Consider the following 18,172-nt stretch of genomic DNA (forward strand, 5'->3'; position numbering starts at 1 on the left):
GAACTTGGTTGTTATTGACAGTGGGTAGGGCTGAGGTTAAAAGTCGGGGCAGGGGGGTGAGGTTGTAGCTCAGTGGTAGAGCACTTGCTTAGCATGTGTGAGGCTCTGGATTCGATTCTCAGCACCACGTATAAAATAAAATAAATAAAATAAAGGCCCATCAACAACTAAAAAAAAATTTTTAAAAAGTCGGGGCAGATAATGCTATTAAGAGTATTCCTTGAAATAATCCTGTTTTATAGGAAAAATGTAACCTGGAACATGGAGTTTAGAATGAATGATTTTTTAGAGAGAATTTGAATCTGGGAAGACAGAGTAGGAATGCTTTGCTATTTCTGGTTTGTCTATAGAGGGTCTACACTTCATAAAGATCAAATCTTAGGCGAGTAATAAATAATCCACAGAGAAAATGAGTGTGCAAATGGCTTCTATCAGAAACACAGGATACTTTAAGACAACTTTTAAGTACAAGAACATTATTACACTAAACATAGTTCTAATTAATGAAAGAGGCAGTAAAATTGAAACATGTAGCAAAAATGCAAACTTTTTACTTATGTTAACTTAAAAAAATACTGCAATATCATGGAAGGAGATAACATTTGCCCTCCAAAAAATATCTTCAGTAAAGCTTGTAATACTCATATGGATTTTGTAAAAACAATGTCAATGTAACAGAGATATAAATAATCTTCTATAAACTGACTTTTCTTCTTGAAAAAGACTTATAAACTTTTATTTTGAGGGAAATTTGAAGATGGTAGTCTGGAAACCACTAGTATTTCTGGGTAGGGTTGAAGACCCATTTGTTTGTTATCTTTCAACTTTTGTACTATAACTTTAGCAAATTCTTCTCCTTGGATGTCACTGGTGTCCAATAATTGTCTAACTTTTGAAGTCCTTGTAGGTTTGGTACTAATAAGTTCATAGTCCTCCTTCATGATCAAGTCCCTGGACAGGAGGGCATCTAGTGATTGGTTAAGGCAGGCTTCAGTCATTTGGTTCACAATGTCTTCCCTTTTGCTCTGGATCCACTGTTGGGCTATACCAGGTTGTAGACGCTCTGTAAAGGTAAGGGATGAACAATTAAGAAGGTGAGGATGGATATTTAGCAATGACTAAAATTACTAAAAAAAAAGTAGGCATAAAACCTAATTTTTGTATGATTGTGCTAATGTGGGACACTGTATATTTTTTCAGGAAACATGGAGATCTGGATTATCTTTCCTTCACCTTTCAGAAAAAGCACTACCCTTTTATATGCCACAAATCATGGGGAAAATATTCTTTTATTCTTTGGGTTTTGTTTTTTGATTTCTTTCAAATATACAGGATATATGAATATTTGTTAAATTAAAAAATAGCTTTACCTTTAGTGACATAGTAATACCTCCTGTTAGCACTTCCTTCTTAATTAGATGTTCATGGGATATTATGTCAGCAGAGTTTGAAAGTGTTTTCCTACTTAAGAGGGTATGTATTTATTTATCTTACTGAGGAAACACAACAAACATATCTTGTCCAGTGCATCTGCTGGATATATACTTATGAGGTAAGATGGCATCATTTACAATATGTCTCATGGTAAACATTTACCTGAATACCTCTCAGTTAAGAATGAATTTATTATTGTTGAAGAGCAAGGGGTGGTCTTGTGATCACAGAATACAGCCTTCTGAGATGCAGCAACAGTACTATCCCAACTGTGATTTACTGACTGATGTAGATTCATAGAAGAGTAGTCTGGAGTTTTTCCTATAAAACACAAGATCTTCATTAGGGCTGAAATATTCCTTAGATATTCCTATTAGCTAAAATATCAACATTCTGGTTGCATAGAAGGTAGGCCCCAATCTCTTAGGTTTTCACTGCTCTTAAAGTTGCTTCAGGGGCTGGGGTTGTGGCTCTTGCCTCACTGGGTTCGATTCTCAGCACCACACAAGAATAAACAAACAAAATGAAGATGTTATGTTCATCTATAACTAACTAAATAAATAAAGTTGCCTCAGAAAACTAATTCTGCAAATAAACAGGTTTTAGATCAAATAAGGGTATATACCATATGTTCTTACTATACTTTTGTCTGTGTTGTCTATTCTATATTAATTATGAGCTGTGGAATTTCATTTCTTCTCATAGTCCCATATTTATTCTCTGTCTTCTTTTCCTTCCACTGCACTTTAAACATGAGCTCTATACATGTGTCAATATGTAGTTAATATACATTTTTAAATGTATCAATCTATATATGACATTTATCTTCCACCCTCTCCCAATTCTATCCAGCCTCACTCAGAGTCTCAATTGTCTATTTGTGTTCTCAGATATGTGTAATTAAATTTTCTGTCATTGTTGAATATGGTTTTACATTTTCAACAGCCCACTGGACATCACCTCCATATGTAATGCTAGAACCTCAAATTAAAAAAAAAAAAGTTAAAAATTTCCACCATCATTCACTAACTCTAAGACCTGCTTCAACTCTTATTTTTGTGAGTAGCATTAATATTCACCCAGGGACCAGGTTTAACAACTTGTTTATCTTTATCTTTTTTTTTTCTTTCTTAACTTCTTCAAGTGAAAAGTTACAACTCCTATCCGTGAGGCCTCCATAATAATTCTCACACCATCTCTGCTTGTTTTCACTCTGGATCAGTTTTCATAATCACTTACCAGTACTTTGGTAAAAGTCTCCTACATTGAAGAATTTTATCATAACACATTCCTGCTCAAAAATTTTCCAACATTACTCCCTCCTCAATTCAACATACGAAGGAGCTGAGTTGAGTGTCAGAATTCTGGACGATGTAACTCCCCTGCCTACTTATCTATCTTCTTTCGTTCACCCTCTTCATCAACCAAACCAAACTACTCACTGTTGTCTGTCTTCTTGGTCTTGGGCCTCTGTGTTGTTCTTTTTCTCTGGAATGCTTCTGCTTTATAACTAGATGTCCAGGCCAGAAACGGTGTCATCATGATAACAATTTGGTGTATCGGAGTGACATAAAAGTCCTCCTTAAAGGACCTGATTTCAGTCCAGTCTTGGGTTTGCCTGCTACTAGCTCTGTGATCCAGAGGGTTCTTAATCTATAAAAATGAAGACTACCTCCCTTTCAAAGCTGCTGTTGAAGTACTCTGTAAAGAGCGGTACTCTGTAAAGAGTATTACTCTTGAAGTTAGGTGCAGTGATGCATGTCTATAATCTCAGTGATTTGGGAGGCTTATGTAGAAGGATTGCAAGTTTCAGGGCTTGAGATGTGGCTCAATGGTAAGGTGCTCAGTGTTCGATCCCTAGTTACCAACCCCCACATCTGTTTCTATTTCATACTGCGGTAACTTACAAACATTTCTCCTCTCTTGTTAATAACTTTTTTTTAAAGTATCTAACACAACACCTTTAATACTTAAATGTGTGTATTGAACATGCCACTGCTATCTTCACATCTTTAGACCTTGTCATTTAAGAAAATGAGTTATGAATACATATGAAAGTATATTCAATACAAACCATAACTCCCTGCCAAGAAAATGTCCTTGAAAGAAAATGGAAAACTTGAAATCAATTCTGATTGAAAAATTAATGTACCAGATAAAAAGTCGTTTTCTTGGGGAGTTGACAGGGACCTCGAGGTTCCAGGAGAACTAATGCTTTTATGAAGCTGAGAGGATCCACATGATTCCTAAAGTAAACAAATGATAAATAGGTTTAGGGAGACTACTCCTAATGGGTAATAAAAAATTTTTTTTTTAAGTTATACAGCTTGAGTTTCTAACAGTTCTTGCTTTTGGTTTACAAAGATTCAGAACTATTAACAGATTATAACTTAGAGAATTAAAGGAACATATATAAAATACTCAACAAATACAAACTTAATTTTCTTATCAAATGGAGGAGATGGGCAACAATTACTAGAAATTTTTTTTCAGTATAATCTATATGATCTCAGAGGCTTTGTCCAGTGGCTTGAATAGTGGATAAGAAATTTGGAATCTGGGTTATCTACTGACTTACCCCAATGGCTTATTATTAGGTTCCTTCAATAAGAAGTGGAAACCCTTGAAAAAGTAATGGAGAAATTGACTCTTCTCCTAGCTCTGTCATGGAATTACTGACTAATCTTTGACAAGGCATTTAACTCTCTGGCTCTCTGATTCTTTGTACTGTCTATCTCAAATATGCATGCATAGGTTCAAGGATCAAATGAGATGGTTTATATAAAGTGACTTAAAAAACCACATATTCTGCTTTAGGTTTTTTTTGAAGGCATTATTACTTTTCTGAATCTGTAAAGTGAATATATATATTTTTGAAAAAACAACTCATGAAATAAATCTGGAAGAGTGCTCCAAAAGAAATCTTTCTTCTTGGTGAGGAAAAAAAAAAGACTTTCTCTCTTACTAATTACTATAAAAGGCAAGGACTAGGCAGCATAAATAATGTAGTAGAGTTACAGTCAATGAGTTGCCCATATAACACACCCTAGATCATTATTAACTGTACAAAATGACAGGGACAGAAGTCAATGCCAAAGAAAAAAAATTTTATGATTTGATGGGATCAGTGATGAAAGAGAATCAGAGAAGCTGATTTCAAGTTTTCCCTGGGCTACCAAATTCCAAAAGCTTCCTGAGCTTTAGTTCCCTATTGTTAAAAGAAGGGGTTAGACTGAGTGATTTTTCATATTCTTACATACATATATATATATATATGTAAGAATATATATATATATGTGTGTGTGTGTGTGTGTGTGTGTGTATAAAATGTACATTTGCATGTGTGTGTGTGTATTTTTTTTTTTACCTCCTGGGGACCATGATTTACAGGTATGTTCAGAGACACCTCCTTCCTCTTGTCACATGAGTGAATAGTACTCGAGGCACTCTGTAACTGGAATGAACATATACACGCACTTTAATTGGAAGCAATTAGGAAATTAGAATTAAAATACACTTACTTAACACATTTTTAAAAAATATATATTTTTTAGTTTTTTTTTTTAGGTGGACACAATATCTTTATTTTATTTTTATGTGGTGCTGAGAATCGAACCCAGTGCCTCACACATGCAAAGCGAGCGTGCTACCACTTGAGCCACATCCCCAGCCCATACTTAACATATTTTATATATTTATACAAAATCAATGGAAACAAACTCTAGATTGGTTGAGAACACAGTATATAACTTATAGGCAGAGATAGTATAAAAAAATGGAAATATCCTTAGATAGAGAGACCTTGAATTATGTCTCATATTAATTAGTTGCCTTGAGAAGATTATTGATCAATCAGAGTCTCAGGGCTTCATTTTTAAAATAATACCTGCATGCAGGATTGTCCCTAAAAATTGAGATAATAAATATAAAGTGCCTGGTAAGAATTAGGTACTTGGGCTGGGATTGTAGCTCAGCGGTAGAGCATTTGCCTCGCATGCATGAGGCCCTGAGTTCGATCCTCAGCACCACATAAAAACAAAAACAAAAACAAATAAAAATAGCATGTCCATCTACAACTAAAAAAAAAAATTATTACTTATTAAATTTTGGTGTGTGTGTGTGTGTGTGTGTGTAGCACACACATACACACATTTTCTATCAATGATTATTTAGCATTAACTGTTTCATGCACTGGGTTTGTACTATTATTTTTGTTTTATTGATAAGAAACGAAGGCTTGGACTTAGTAAAGGAACTAATATGTTATAATGGAATGGTGGAGGTCAAGTATCCAATCAGATGTGGTTCAGAATCCAAGAATACCTAACTATTTGACCTCAAGCATGAGAATGTATCTCAATTTATCATATCTATAAATTATAGATAATAATACGTTTTATACAATTACTATAAGGAGAATTAAGTGTAATATATGCAAACAGGACCTATGATTACTAGTAAAAAATGAAAAAGGCTCGAATGTAGCTCAGTGGTAAAGTACCCCTGTGTTCAATACTTAGTACTGCAAAAAACCAGTCAAACAACAGAAAAACAACCTATATGTCTGTTTTCTTCCTCAAACCAACATAATGCCAACTGCTTTTCAGAACTTTAAAAACTGCTGAGTTTTGCACCGAGCCCTCCATTATTCAGTTATGTCTACCTGTTCTATTAGAAGTAAAAAATTCCTATTCAACTGTGTATACAACACATCAACTATAATATTTGGTACACAGTAGTTCAATAAACATCCATAAACTTGTTTTTTAAAAAATATTTCTTTTAGTTGTCGATGGACATTTATTTATTTATTTATTTATTTATTTTATTTATTTATTTTTTTATGAGGTGCTGAGAATTGAACCCAGTGCCTCACACTTGCCAGGCAAATACTCTACACTGAGCCACAACCCTATCCCCTATAAATTCGTTTTTATATGAAACTTAAAAAAATTAGTTTTATTCTATGTGTCCATTGTGTAAGGTTTTCTGTAACTTGAACAAAACATTTCTTATAAATGTAACTGAATATGCATTAGTAACTGACCAGGTGATAATTCAAATTGCCCATCAAGCAGTAAAATCAGTCCCTAAGAAATGAAATAATTTTTTAATTCAAGTTTTACTATTCAAGATGTAGGAAGCATTTATCTGTGGAAACATGAATTGCAAGAGCTGGTTCAAAAAATTGGAAAAAAATGTAGGAAATGCAAACAAAATAAGTCACTCTAGATAGTGATCTTCATTTTCAGAAATTTCTTTATGAAAAATCTTATTATATTTGTATTCTACGGTTGGCCCTGCTATTAACTAGCTATGTGAGGTGTTATTTAAGTGACAACTTCTCTATATCTTAGATATCTAATCTGTAAAAATCAGATGATATTTTCACTTTAGCAGCTTCACAGAATGACACAAGGGTTTAAAGAGAAAACCAAACCAAATAAAAACACCCCAAACTATAACAACTCCAAGTGAAAGCAATACTGCAACTTAAAAACACTGAAGAAAGTAATGCTATTACTAAATGGTATTAATATATCTGAAAATATATACTTTACTTTAAAGGCCAAAATTTCTTTAAAACTTAATGTTATATATAGAATCCTAGTGCTAGAAACAAAAATGATCTAGAATGGTTCTCGTAACTGTCACGAGCCGTCCAACGGCTGTGTGTGGACTCTTGTGCATAGTAGCCTAATGAGGGAACAGGTCTGGCATTGCCAACTCCCTGTAGCACCCCCCAGGGTCTGATCGACTGATGCAGGTGAACCTCCCCCTCAAGCTCTGCCCAAGATCCCACAGGGCACCTGAGATGGGTGTGACCTGCCAAGATATCAATAAATCTGCTGACCACAAGACATCAGGAAAGTAAGACTTCACCCTTGAAACTACCCCTGCCTTTGATGTACTCCCTTAAATAAAATACTGGAGCCATTTTGTCTTTGTCTAGTTCAAGAACCCATGTGGAGTAGATTTATTAAGGGCTTCACTTTTGTAAATATATATTCTGAGTGTTTGTGTTTTATTATTTGTTAATTATTTGAGATAATAAGATTTAGGGTGGCCATTTATGGTGGCCTGGATTCCCCTGGGCAGAAGAATCCCCCAGTGAGACACTGGCCATCATCCCCTTGAAACTTCCCCTTCATAACTAAGACAATAGGCCCTTCCATCCAGCTTTGTTTGGAAGGACAAGAAAAAATTGTAAGGAGGAAAAAAAGGAACTGAAATAATTAGGCAGAAAGAGATATTTTCTGAGGTTTGTATCTATCAAGTGGAGAAACTGGTATGCTCTGGAAAGGATTTCTCAGAAGTGAGGGAGTCAAGCCCTGCGCACGCCTGTAATCTCAGGAGGCTGAGGCAGAAGGATCCTGAGTTAAAAGCCAGCCTCAGCAAAAGCAAGATGCTAAGAAACTCAGTGAGACCCTGTCTCTAAATAAAAAAATTGGGCTGGGGATGTGGCTCAGGGGTGGAGTGCCCCTGAGTTCAATCCCTGGTAACCACCCCCAATCCCTGCAAAAAAAAGAAGAGAGTTATTGAAAAGTTTATCAAAAGATCTCAAAAACAGTAGTTCCTTTTTAAGTTCCTGCCAAAACTCAGGCATGAATATTGCTACCACAAATTTGAAGTTGGATTAGTTGTTTCCTTTGTATTTCCTTTTAAACTAAACTAAAGGTTATGTTAAAAGATGTAGTGAATCACAAGGAGAAAGCAGTCTCATTAAGTAATAAAGTTAACTGTAGACTGTGCTTGTTCCATAACCTAAGAATTTGGCTAACTGATGTCTTTTTTTTTTTTTTTTTTTTTTTTTTAGAGAGAGAGAGACAGAGAGAGAGAGAGAGAGAGAGAGAGAGAGAGAGAGAGAGAGAGAAAGAGAGAGATATTTCGGCGGACACAACATCTTTATTTTATTTTTATGTGGTGTTGAGGATTGAACCCAGTGCCCTGCACATGCCAGGCGAGAGCGTTACCGCTTGAGCCACATCCCTGACCCCAAACTGGTGGTTTTTATTATCAAATATTAAGTACAATTTAATGAGACCTAGCAAATGCTAATCCATCCTTACTCAGCCCTAAAGGACTACAGCAGCTTTTTAAACAATTTTAAATAATCAGAAAACCCTAGAGTAAAGTCCTTTATGTTCTTCTGATCCACAGGAGCCAGACTGATCAAACAACTGTCCTAGGTAATTCATATTAAAATCCAAGAACCCAGGTATCTACTACTTTGTAAGATATTAAAACTTAAGGAAGGTAAATGTAAATTAAAACACATATACACAACCACCCCTGTGTGATATTCACACTCATTATATATAGATGGCCTTTCATTACACATTTTAAATTTACAGCTGATATATGAAGATTCTGGAATGTTAAATCTGATCTTGGTCATTTCTGAAAAATACAGAAAAACCCTGTGGTGACAGGGAAAGGTAGTATTCAAAGTCTCTGATAAATTCTCCTATCTTAAAACTATAACCCATATCTGTGTAAAGTATATAGATAAAAACTAATCTAAAAACTTCATAAGTCACAGAGAGTTGTTTAAAGTTCCAATTTCTAGCATTTCATAGGGCAATTTACCTTTGTTTTCTTTAGCTGAATAACAGCTTCAAGAAAAGTTATCTCTTCATATGTTCTCAGAACTGGCTCAAGCTCTATTAAACACTCTAGATAAGAAAAAACAAATCATAATTTGACTTCAGATTGATTGTAATCATTAAGTTAAAATGTTAACATTTAAGTCATAAAGCCCTAAGTTAAGCTAATGACAGCCAGCTTTTTTAAAGAATTTTTATTACTGGTATAAAGTTAGACATAAGGATCAAAGGAATAGAATTGAGAGTCTGAATATAAACTCTTACAATCATGGTCAACTGATTTTCAACAAGGGGGCTAAGTCGATTCAATGGGGGAAAGGGCAGTCTTTTTAAGAAATAGTGATGAGAAAACTGTACAGTCACATGAAAACCGGTAGTTTAGATCCTTACCTCACCATCACACATAAAAATTAATTTGAAAAGGATCATAGCCTAAATGTAAACATAGAAAAAAATCTTCATCACCTTGAGTTAGGAAGATTTCTTAGATAAAACATCAAAAACAGGATCCATAAAAAAACCCTGATCATTGTACTTCAAAAATCTGAACATTTTCGCACTTCAGAAAAATACTGTTAAGGAAAAAAATAAAAAGATAAGCTAATGATTGGAGAATATATTTGCATGTTACATATCTGCTAAAGGACTTGTACCTAGAATATGTAAAGAACTCTGACAGTTCAATAACAGAACAAATAACAATTTAAAAATGAGTAAAAATCTTATATATAAATTTTCCCTATTTCTTTCCAGTTAATTGATTTTTAGATATACATCAGTCTGCTTTTGTATTGCCATTAAAATTACATTTGTTTGAGTTTCCAATGATGACAGTGATGGGAAATTATTTTATTGTTGTTGTTTTGCAATGGGGTGTTGCTATGTTTTCTAGGCTGACCCCTGAACTTGAACTCCTAGGCTCAAGAGAGCCGCCTATCTCAGCCTCCCACCACTATACCCAGCTAACCTCTTATTTTATTTGGATTCTTGGCAGATTAAATATGGCTGACTGGTATTTCCTCCCAGAAACTTTTCTTCTTGTGGCTTCTGAGATACAAGAAACTACACTTTCTATTTCTTCTAATTTTTAATTTCTTTTCTTCTTCTTCTACTCATGTTTCTAAGTGCTTGAATGGCTCAGAGGTCTAATATGGGTACTTGACTCTTTATTGTCAATATTCTCTACTCAGTCCAGACTGTCTGTGAATGAAGTTCAATTTTATACAAGGAGCCCTAGTTTCTCCCTTGAGCAACAAATTTGCATATTATTATAGTAGTATCAGTAATTATGATGCTTTCCACTTGTTGGCAATCTGAATAATGCTACAATGATTATTCATATAAAAGTCGTTGTATGAACATGTTTTTATTTCTCTTAGGTAACTACCTGTGAGTGGAATTACAGGGTTGCACAGTAAACTTATTTTTCATTGTTAATAAACTTCCAAACCATTTTCCCCATGGCTGGTTTGGATGTGAGTGTCCCCCAAAAGCTCGTGGGTGAGACAATGCAAGAGGTTCAGAGGAGAAATAATTGGATTTTGAGAATCTTAACCCAATGAGTGAATTAATCCCTTGATAGGCATTAACTGAGTGGTAACTGAAGTGGTAGGGTGTGGCTGGAGGAGGAGGGAACTGGGGGAGTGCATTTGGGGTATATATTTGTCTGTCAAGTGGAGACCTCTCTCTCTGCTTCATGATCATTATGTGAGCTGCTTCCCTGTGCCACATGATGTCCTGCCTCACCTTGAGCCCTGAGGAATGGAACTGACTTTCTATGCATTAAAACCTCTGAAACTGTGAGCCCTTAAATAAACTTTTCCTCCCCTAAAATTATTCTGGTTGGATCCTTTTAGTCACAGCAGTGAAAAAGCTGACTAAAACAACCACATTACATTCCTATCCACTATCTCTGAGTGTTTTGCTTCTTCATGTCACTGTCAACACTTATTATGTGTCTTTTTAGTTAAAGTAGATATGTAATGGTATTTTTATGTAGTTTTTTTAAAAACATTTTTTAGATGTTGATGGACCTTTATTTCATTCATTTATTTATTTATATGCAGTGCTGAAAATTGAACCCAGTGCCTCACATATGCTAGGCAAGTGCTCTACCACTGAGCCACAAGCCCAGCCCTTGTAGTTTTAATCTGTATTTTCTAATAATGTTAATCACCTTTTCATTTTTTTAATCATTTGTATAATTCCTTTGGTGAAATTCAAATCTTCTATTCATTTTTTAAATTATGTTATTTGACCAATTATTGAATTGTCAGAGTTCTTTATATTTCTAGATACAAATCCTTTTATCAGATACATGATATACAATATGTTTTCTCTATCTGTAGCTTGTCTTTTCCTGATTCAGTGTGCATTCTGAAGCTTAAAAGTTTCCAATTTTTTAAAGTCCCACTACCAATTGTTTTTATAAATTCTGTTTTGATGTCAAATTTCAGAACTCTGCTTAATCCAAGGCCATGAAGATTTTCTCCTACATTCACATTTAGATGTCTTTCACCAGAATTTTGTCACTGTACCTCTGAAATACATCTTAAATCTGTATAATTTTTCTATCTCCAGAATCATCACCTAATTAGACAATTAATGAAAGACTTCCTAGCTGGTCTCTTTGCTTCTACTCTTGCCTTTCTCCAGTTTCCCACACAGTAGCAAGAGTAATTTCACCTAGTCTTAAATCAGACCATACTTCCTGTAAAACACACTATGATGGCTTTCCATCACACTTGAAAAAAAATTTAACCTTCTACGATGGCCAACATCTTTATCACCTCTCTATTCTCACCTCCTTTACTTCATTCCTTGCTCACTAAATTCCAGCTAAACAGACTTTCTTTTTGTTGCCTACAAATAGAAATGTTTTCTTCTTCTAGGCTCAGAATCTTGCTGTTTTCTCAGACTGAAACACTCTTCATTTAGCTTTTGAATGACTAGCTTTTTTTAAGCTTCAAATCTCAACTCAAATATTAGCTCCTTATAAAGCCCTTTCCTTAACTAGTCTACTATCATGCTTATTGTCTCATAAGAATTTACAATCTGTACCTGATTTGTTTTCTGCCTTTTTGACTAAATGTGAGCTCTTGGGAAGTTAGTAATTTATATTTTGTTATTTGTTTTGGGTGCTTATCCCAGTGAGTAGGTGTCAGATGCTAAGTGTTCAACAAATACTTGCTGAATACATGAATGGAACTGTTACTCCTGTCAGAAATTTCTCTTTTCTGTTATACATTCTCTATTCTTCTCTAGAAACAGTCCCTATATATAAGTGCTATGAGTAACAAAGGTGAAAAGAATTCAGACAACTTTGAGCTACTCAGGTAATTTGCATAATTTCCAATATTTTATTCACACTCTATCGGTTATTTCTGTAATTCAAAGGGTCCAGATTAAAACTGTATACTCACTTAAGAAAGAAGGTCTTTCATCTGGATTTTGTGCCCATCCGCTTTCTATTAGAGGGGTCATGACTGCTCGATGAGGTATATCAAATGGCAAACTTTCTTCAGTAGTGTCAGGTCGATGTCCTTGAGACACACTGTACATAATCTGCAAAGGATTGGTGACGTCTGTCAAAACAAATATGTCATTAAGTAGAAAGATATTATGCTCCAGTATATTAAACACCCAATCTAGCCAAATGAAAATGAGGGGATCTTAAAATTCTAGGAATCATTCCTAGAATTCCTACTACCCCTTTCTGTAAAAGGAATCTGTGCAATTCCCGGGCAGTGTCAGACCTGTCCACCTCCTGTGGGAGGAATTTACTTCCTCATTTCATTAATTCTGGGCTTGGCCCTGTTTTGCGATTTTGTCAAGGGGACATGAGTAGAGCAGAGCTGGGCAGAGCTCAGTAGGGCTGAGTGAAACCTAGCAGGGCAAGAGGAGTTACAGTGACTAATATCTAATGTGCATAAGAAATAAATGTTTACTTTGTAAGCCAATGAGATTTCGAAATTGGTACACAGCAAGCTGACCTATATAAACCTCCAAATAAAACCAATATTATCAGAGAATGAAAAAGACATTATTTTTCAAAGTTTAGCAGTCTTTCCAAAAGGAATATTAATTAAATTTTTATAGAATGGATCTTGGAAATAGTTATTCATAACTCTTATAGAAGACAAAAAATGAGAAGTCAAGAAGCTTGATCATGAGCTAATTACTGTCAGATCAAGAATTAGAATCTAGATTTTTCTGATCTTTAATCCAGTACACTCTCCAGTATATGGTGAAATCAGAACAGATCTTTAATCCAGTATACTTTGGAGTACACAGATATGCATAATTAATAAACTGCTATATTTTTATAGTACTTTTTGTATGAAATAAGTTATAGATTTAAAATAAGATAAGCTTTAGATAGTTCTGAGTATGGCCTAACAACCTGATGCTACCAAGAATAAGGAAGTCACAGTAAGTTACCTTCAAAAGGCTGTTTTCTGGATAACACTTCCCACATGATAACTGCATAGCTGTTTAAAATAAAAACATTTATTTTAAATTAAATGTGATTTATATATTATATGTTATATGTGAGCTTTGCATAATAAATTAAAACAGAACTAATTTGAAAGCAGACTGTGCAGATAGCATTTCTTAAAGTGAAGGTGGTTGAAATGCTGCTTAAAGAATCACCACATGCAACCAAGAGGATGAATGCTCATACAAAGCATTATTTTGAATGGGAATTAATCTTAACTTGAAAACATCCAGGAAGTTACTGTAATAAAAGTTTAAAGTTACCTTTTTAGAGGAAAATTAATTGTCATTCCTGAATACTCAGGTAAGCCATGCTCTCTAATTACATGATTCTACTTTTTACACAAAATAAAGAACATAAAAATGTCTGTCTTATGTAGCCCTACTCTGTTGACTGTTTATTCTGAAAATATTCTGCTTACAATTAAACTTTGATTGTAAATCACTTAGGGTTCACTAAGCTTATATTTGGGATCAATGATTAAGTAGGATATAGAAATTTTACTGCACTACCAAATTAACTGTGCATCCAAAATGGACACATTGAATCGATTAGGTACTGATACACAGTCTTAGAGGGAGAGTGAAGATTACAGAGGAAATGCTCACTCAAATCAAGAAATAACATTTCCTCATTTTCCCTGACAGGGAATACCAAAATTGAACATAATGGCATAATTCACAAAATGAATAAGTAGATTTAAGTTGGTCTTTTTTTTTACAAAATCAAATCAGCTTTCAAGAATTGTTGGCTAGAATATGTAAATATTTTTGTTCCCTTTCCTCAGAATAATATATAAAATCAGCTAAAAATATCAGGGAACAGAATATAAAAAGAATATTTATTCATACAATAGTGTGAATGTACAAGATTTATACCTGGTGTTTAAATGCAGTCACTAATATGTATTGGCTGGCATTGGATTTAATTAGAAGTAACAAAAATTAAAATCTTTTTGGAAAAGATTAATTAACTCTACAGTTTTTTTGTAGAGCTACAGCATTAATTGCTGAAAAGCATCTTTATATTTATCAGGTAGATTATTTTTTAAAGATAGAAAAAAGTTCTTTTAAAGGGACATAAAATGTGTTCATGGTAAATGTCTGATTTTGCATAAATTATCATGTTAAAAGACACTAGTTTAACTTATACATGAAGTGAATGCACCCACTCCTAATTCTATGCATTAAAAATTATCACTTTCCTTTTCTCTTATCAAATAACCACTACCAAGAACAATGTATTATACTTATTACTGTATTATGAGATTATAAGTAATCTGCATTGAAACACAAAAACACGATTTTATCAAACAATGATTCCTTTGGCACACATTTACAAGCATCAGGGATTCTTAAAATAGAAAAATCCCCAGTACATTTATAAGCTCATTCATTTTTTCTGAAAATATGAACAGATAACAGAGATTGAAAGGTTGAAAAATTTAAAGCTAAGCTATGAGGAATCAGTTTCTCTATGCCTCCCCAGGGCATATGATAAGAACATTTGAGTACATATTACAAATTAATAGAAGAACTTTTAACATTTTTTTAAAGAATACAAAAGTTTCTTAAAGGACAGCACCTTTAATTTGAAAAATATTAATTACTGTGGTTTCTAATTTATGTTCACCACAATTACGGAAGAAGAATTAAAAAATGATACTTTAAAGTTTCAAAATTCTGGTTGATTAACCTTATGTTTTAGACAAGATGTAGTACCTATATATATCATGTTTGACACTGGCCCTTGATTTCTGTCCAGGTTCATAGTTTTCAGGTGGCATATAGATAATTGTCCCTCCTTCTGGAGCAGATTTGTTACTTCGTGATTGTGAGAGAGACATCATACGCCATTTTGATAAACCAAAATCTGCAATCTGCAAAAGAAAAGAGTACATAGCTGAATTTAAGTATTTGCTCTTTAAAAAGCCCAAGAATTGACTCTCTTTGTGTTTAGTCACTGTAGTTAGTTATCACAGATGTCATATATGCTAATATTTTATTCCTATTTATTCTGCCAGTTTCATACTGAATTAAATTCCATAGTGCTATGCCCCCAAATTCTTGAAATAATAAATACTGACTTGAAGTTTAGCACACTATTACAAAATTTACAAGGCAATCTAATGGTTTTTGCCTTATATTCTGAATGAATATATACTCAACAGTAATTTTTTATTTTATTTTTTGTACCAGGGATTGAACTCAGGTGTATTCAAACCACTGAGCCACACACCCAGCCCTATTTTGTATTTTATTTAGAAACAGGGTCTCACTGAGATGCTTAGTGCCTCCCCGTTGCTGAGGCTGGCTTTGAACTCATGATCCTCCTGTCTCAGCCTTCCAGGCACTGAGATTACAGACACTGTCATCGTGCCTGGCTTAACAGTAATTTTTAAGTCAAGTAATTTTATAGCATGTGCTTTCCAAATTCATATAAATCTCAGAATTGCTAAGTACATTTCATACAACTGTTACTAGGCATTTTTCACAACTTCGGTTTATATGTTCTTATTCATAATGTCCTAGAAGTCCTTAAGTTTTGGAAAAAGTAAAATCTCAATTGTAAAGATTATCATTATATGTCTAATGCTCACTACTAAAAGTGTCATATTTGGTAAAAAATAATATAGCTACCATATAGGCGTATTTAAGACCACGACAATGGGTATTTAGAGAATTATCAATGAATAACATTCTACACATTTTATATATATCCTTTACAGTTTTACTTTAATTGCAAATATTGTGGAGATGTTACATAATACCTTGTAATTATAAATATTTAAAAGGTTCTTTGTTTTTAAAAAAATAAAAGGCAAAATGCAAAAAGAAATGATATTTAGTGGACAAGGAATTATGGGAAAACTTTAAAGACATTTAAATTACTTAGAGTTTTATAATGTTTACTTAAGAAATTGACAGGATGGAATGAGCTGCAACCAATACATCAGCTGTATTTTGATTATTTAACTTATATTTTTATTGGTTTTAAAAGCATTTAGATGTATTTGAGATTAAAAAAAAATGTAGCCTCTCATCCCTAGTAGGAAGATAGAATACATGAGTATTCTACCTTTAATATAATAAAAAGGCAAGTATAAGACAAAAAAAGGAAAAAAAAAGAATAAAAATTGCAAGAAAACATGGTGTCAACATGTGAAACTCCAACCCTGACTGATACCTGGGACTTGAAGTTCAACTACTAGAGCAGAAAATAAGGACAGAGTTTCCCAACCCCAAACCTGGATCAAGGTGGGGAAGGTAAAAGGGGCAACCCAGAGAGAAACACGGAGAAAAAAAGCACAGAAGGCCACTCCCTTAACAACAGCTGGAAAGAAAAGCAGACCAAATTAAAACATGGTCACTGGGGGAGATCAAAAGTTTAAACCAAATTATAGCCAGAAAGACGTTCAGGACATGGCAGCCTTTTTTGTGGAGCCCACAACACACTAGTCACCCAAGAAGAAATTAAACATGGCATCTTCCCACCTCTGTACAGCAAAAACTTGAACCAGAGGGAGGACCCCTGCAGTGGGTTGTCTTAAGAATCCATCTAGAAAGAACTTGTAGAGAGATTGTTACTAGCTGAAAGTGGCTGAAACCCCCTCTCCACTGTGAACATGGTAGAGCAGCCCCATCTGGGGAAGGGTCAGCCTACCCCAGCATACCACACAGCCTCCACTGGAGCCTCCTTAGTGGGAAAGTAGTGCTGGGAAGCTGGTCACAACTGGAAGCTGCCTGTGGGCCAGGCAGCAAAGGGGGAAGAGGTGCCTGAGGCTCCCAACTGGGGGCAGTGGAAGCAAGAATCTAGGCAAATTGACTGAGTCTCTTTACCTAATAGTAGGGACAGTACCCTATGAGTTGTGTTGGCCAGGGTGGATGTTTCTGCACCACAGATTACCCAAAGAGAATCCACAACTACAGGACCTGTATTCCAGACAGCCACAGGATCCATGCCATTTTGAGAAGGGTCCTAAGGAGGGGAGCAGGTACAAGGTGACCCATAGCAATCAGAGAGAAAGCTCAGAGCCCTGCATCCTGAGTTGCTGCACACGACAGAAAGAGTCAGCAGACACAACATGACACCCTCTGAACAGCCAGTGTCAGGCCCCAGGGCTGACAAGGAGCACCAGCTGGTGGGAGGTCCATAGCAACTAGCGAGGCTCTTGTGTTCCAGCACCCCTGGAGGGATCCAAAGCCAAAGATCATGGATATCTTTTAAAGATCCCAAATCCTGATGAAATCCAAACCAAGACTCAATAAGGATGTCCTTTACCTTGGCATGGTTTACTATAAATAGCTCTAATGTCAACTTTGGTCATATATACATCTCTCATTTTGATAGTTGTTGCCCTAGTAGACAATACCGTGCTTTCAACCCATTTGACTATATTTCTCCTAATGTTTTAAAGCATTAATTGGAATCATTCTTTGTTTTCCTAGCTCTGGTTTATACTTGCTGTTCTTACCCAGTCCTTTTACCTGCTACTACCTCCAATTCTCCCCTCTATCTTTTTCTTTTCTTTCTTTTTTAACTTTGTGTGTCTATCATTTCTTTCTTTTTTCTCTCTTTTGCTCAATTTTTCTCTCTTCCCTCATTCAGCCTCTATATAATGTTCTAGCAATTT

General features: G+C 34.7%; 1 protein-coding gene across 1 annotated transcript in view; it reads right to left on the reverse strand.

Moving 5' to 3' along the window:
• Window positions 1-295: 295 nt before the first annotated feature.
• Window positions 296-18,172, reverse strand: part of Ripk2 (receptor interacting serine/threonine kinase 2) — a 43,255-nt gene continuing 25,378 nt past the window's right edge. The window contains exons 4-11 of the mRNA XM_026383825.2: window positions 15,261-15,418; window positions 13,482-13,531; window positions 12,464-12,625; window positions 9,025-9,110; window positions 4,802-4,888; window positions 3,587-3,680; window positions 1,597-1,755; window positions 296-1,063 (exon numbers count right to left, since the gene is read on the reverse strand). Coding sequence (XP_026239610.1) covers window positions 726-1,063; window positions 1,597-1,755; window positions 3,587-3,680; window positions 4,802-4,888; window positions 9,025-9,110; window positions 12,464-12,625; window positions 13,482-13,531; window positions 15,261-15,418 — 1,134 coding nt within the window. The 3' untranslated portion in view covers window positions 296-725. The remainder of the gene's footprint in view (window positions 1,064-1,596; window positions 1,756-3,586; window positions 3,681-4,801; window positions 4,889-9,024; window positions 9,111-12,463; window positions 12,626-13,481; window positions 13,532-15,260; window positions 15,419-18,172) is intronic.

This window comes from Urocitellus parryii, chromosome 7 (genome assembly GCF_045843805.1).
Source record: "Urocitellus parryii isolate mUroPar1 chromosome 7, mUroPar1.hap1, whole genome shotgun sequence".
Classification (NCBI taxonomy): domain Eukaryota; kingdom Metazoa; phylum Chordata; class Mammalia; order Rodentia; family Sciuridae; genus Urocitellus; species Urocitellus parryii.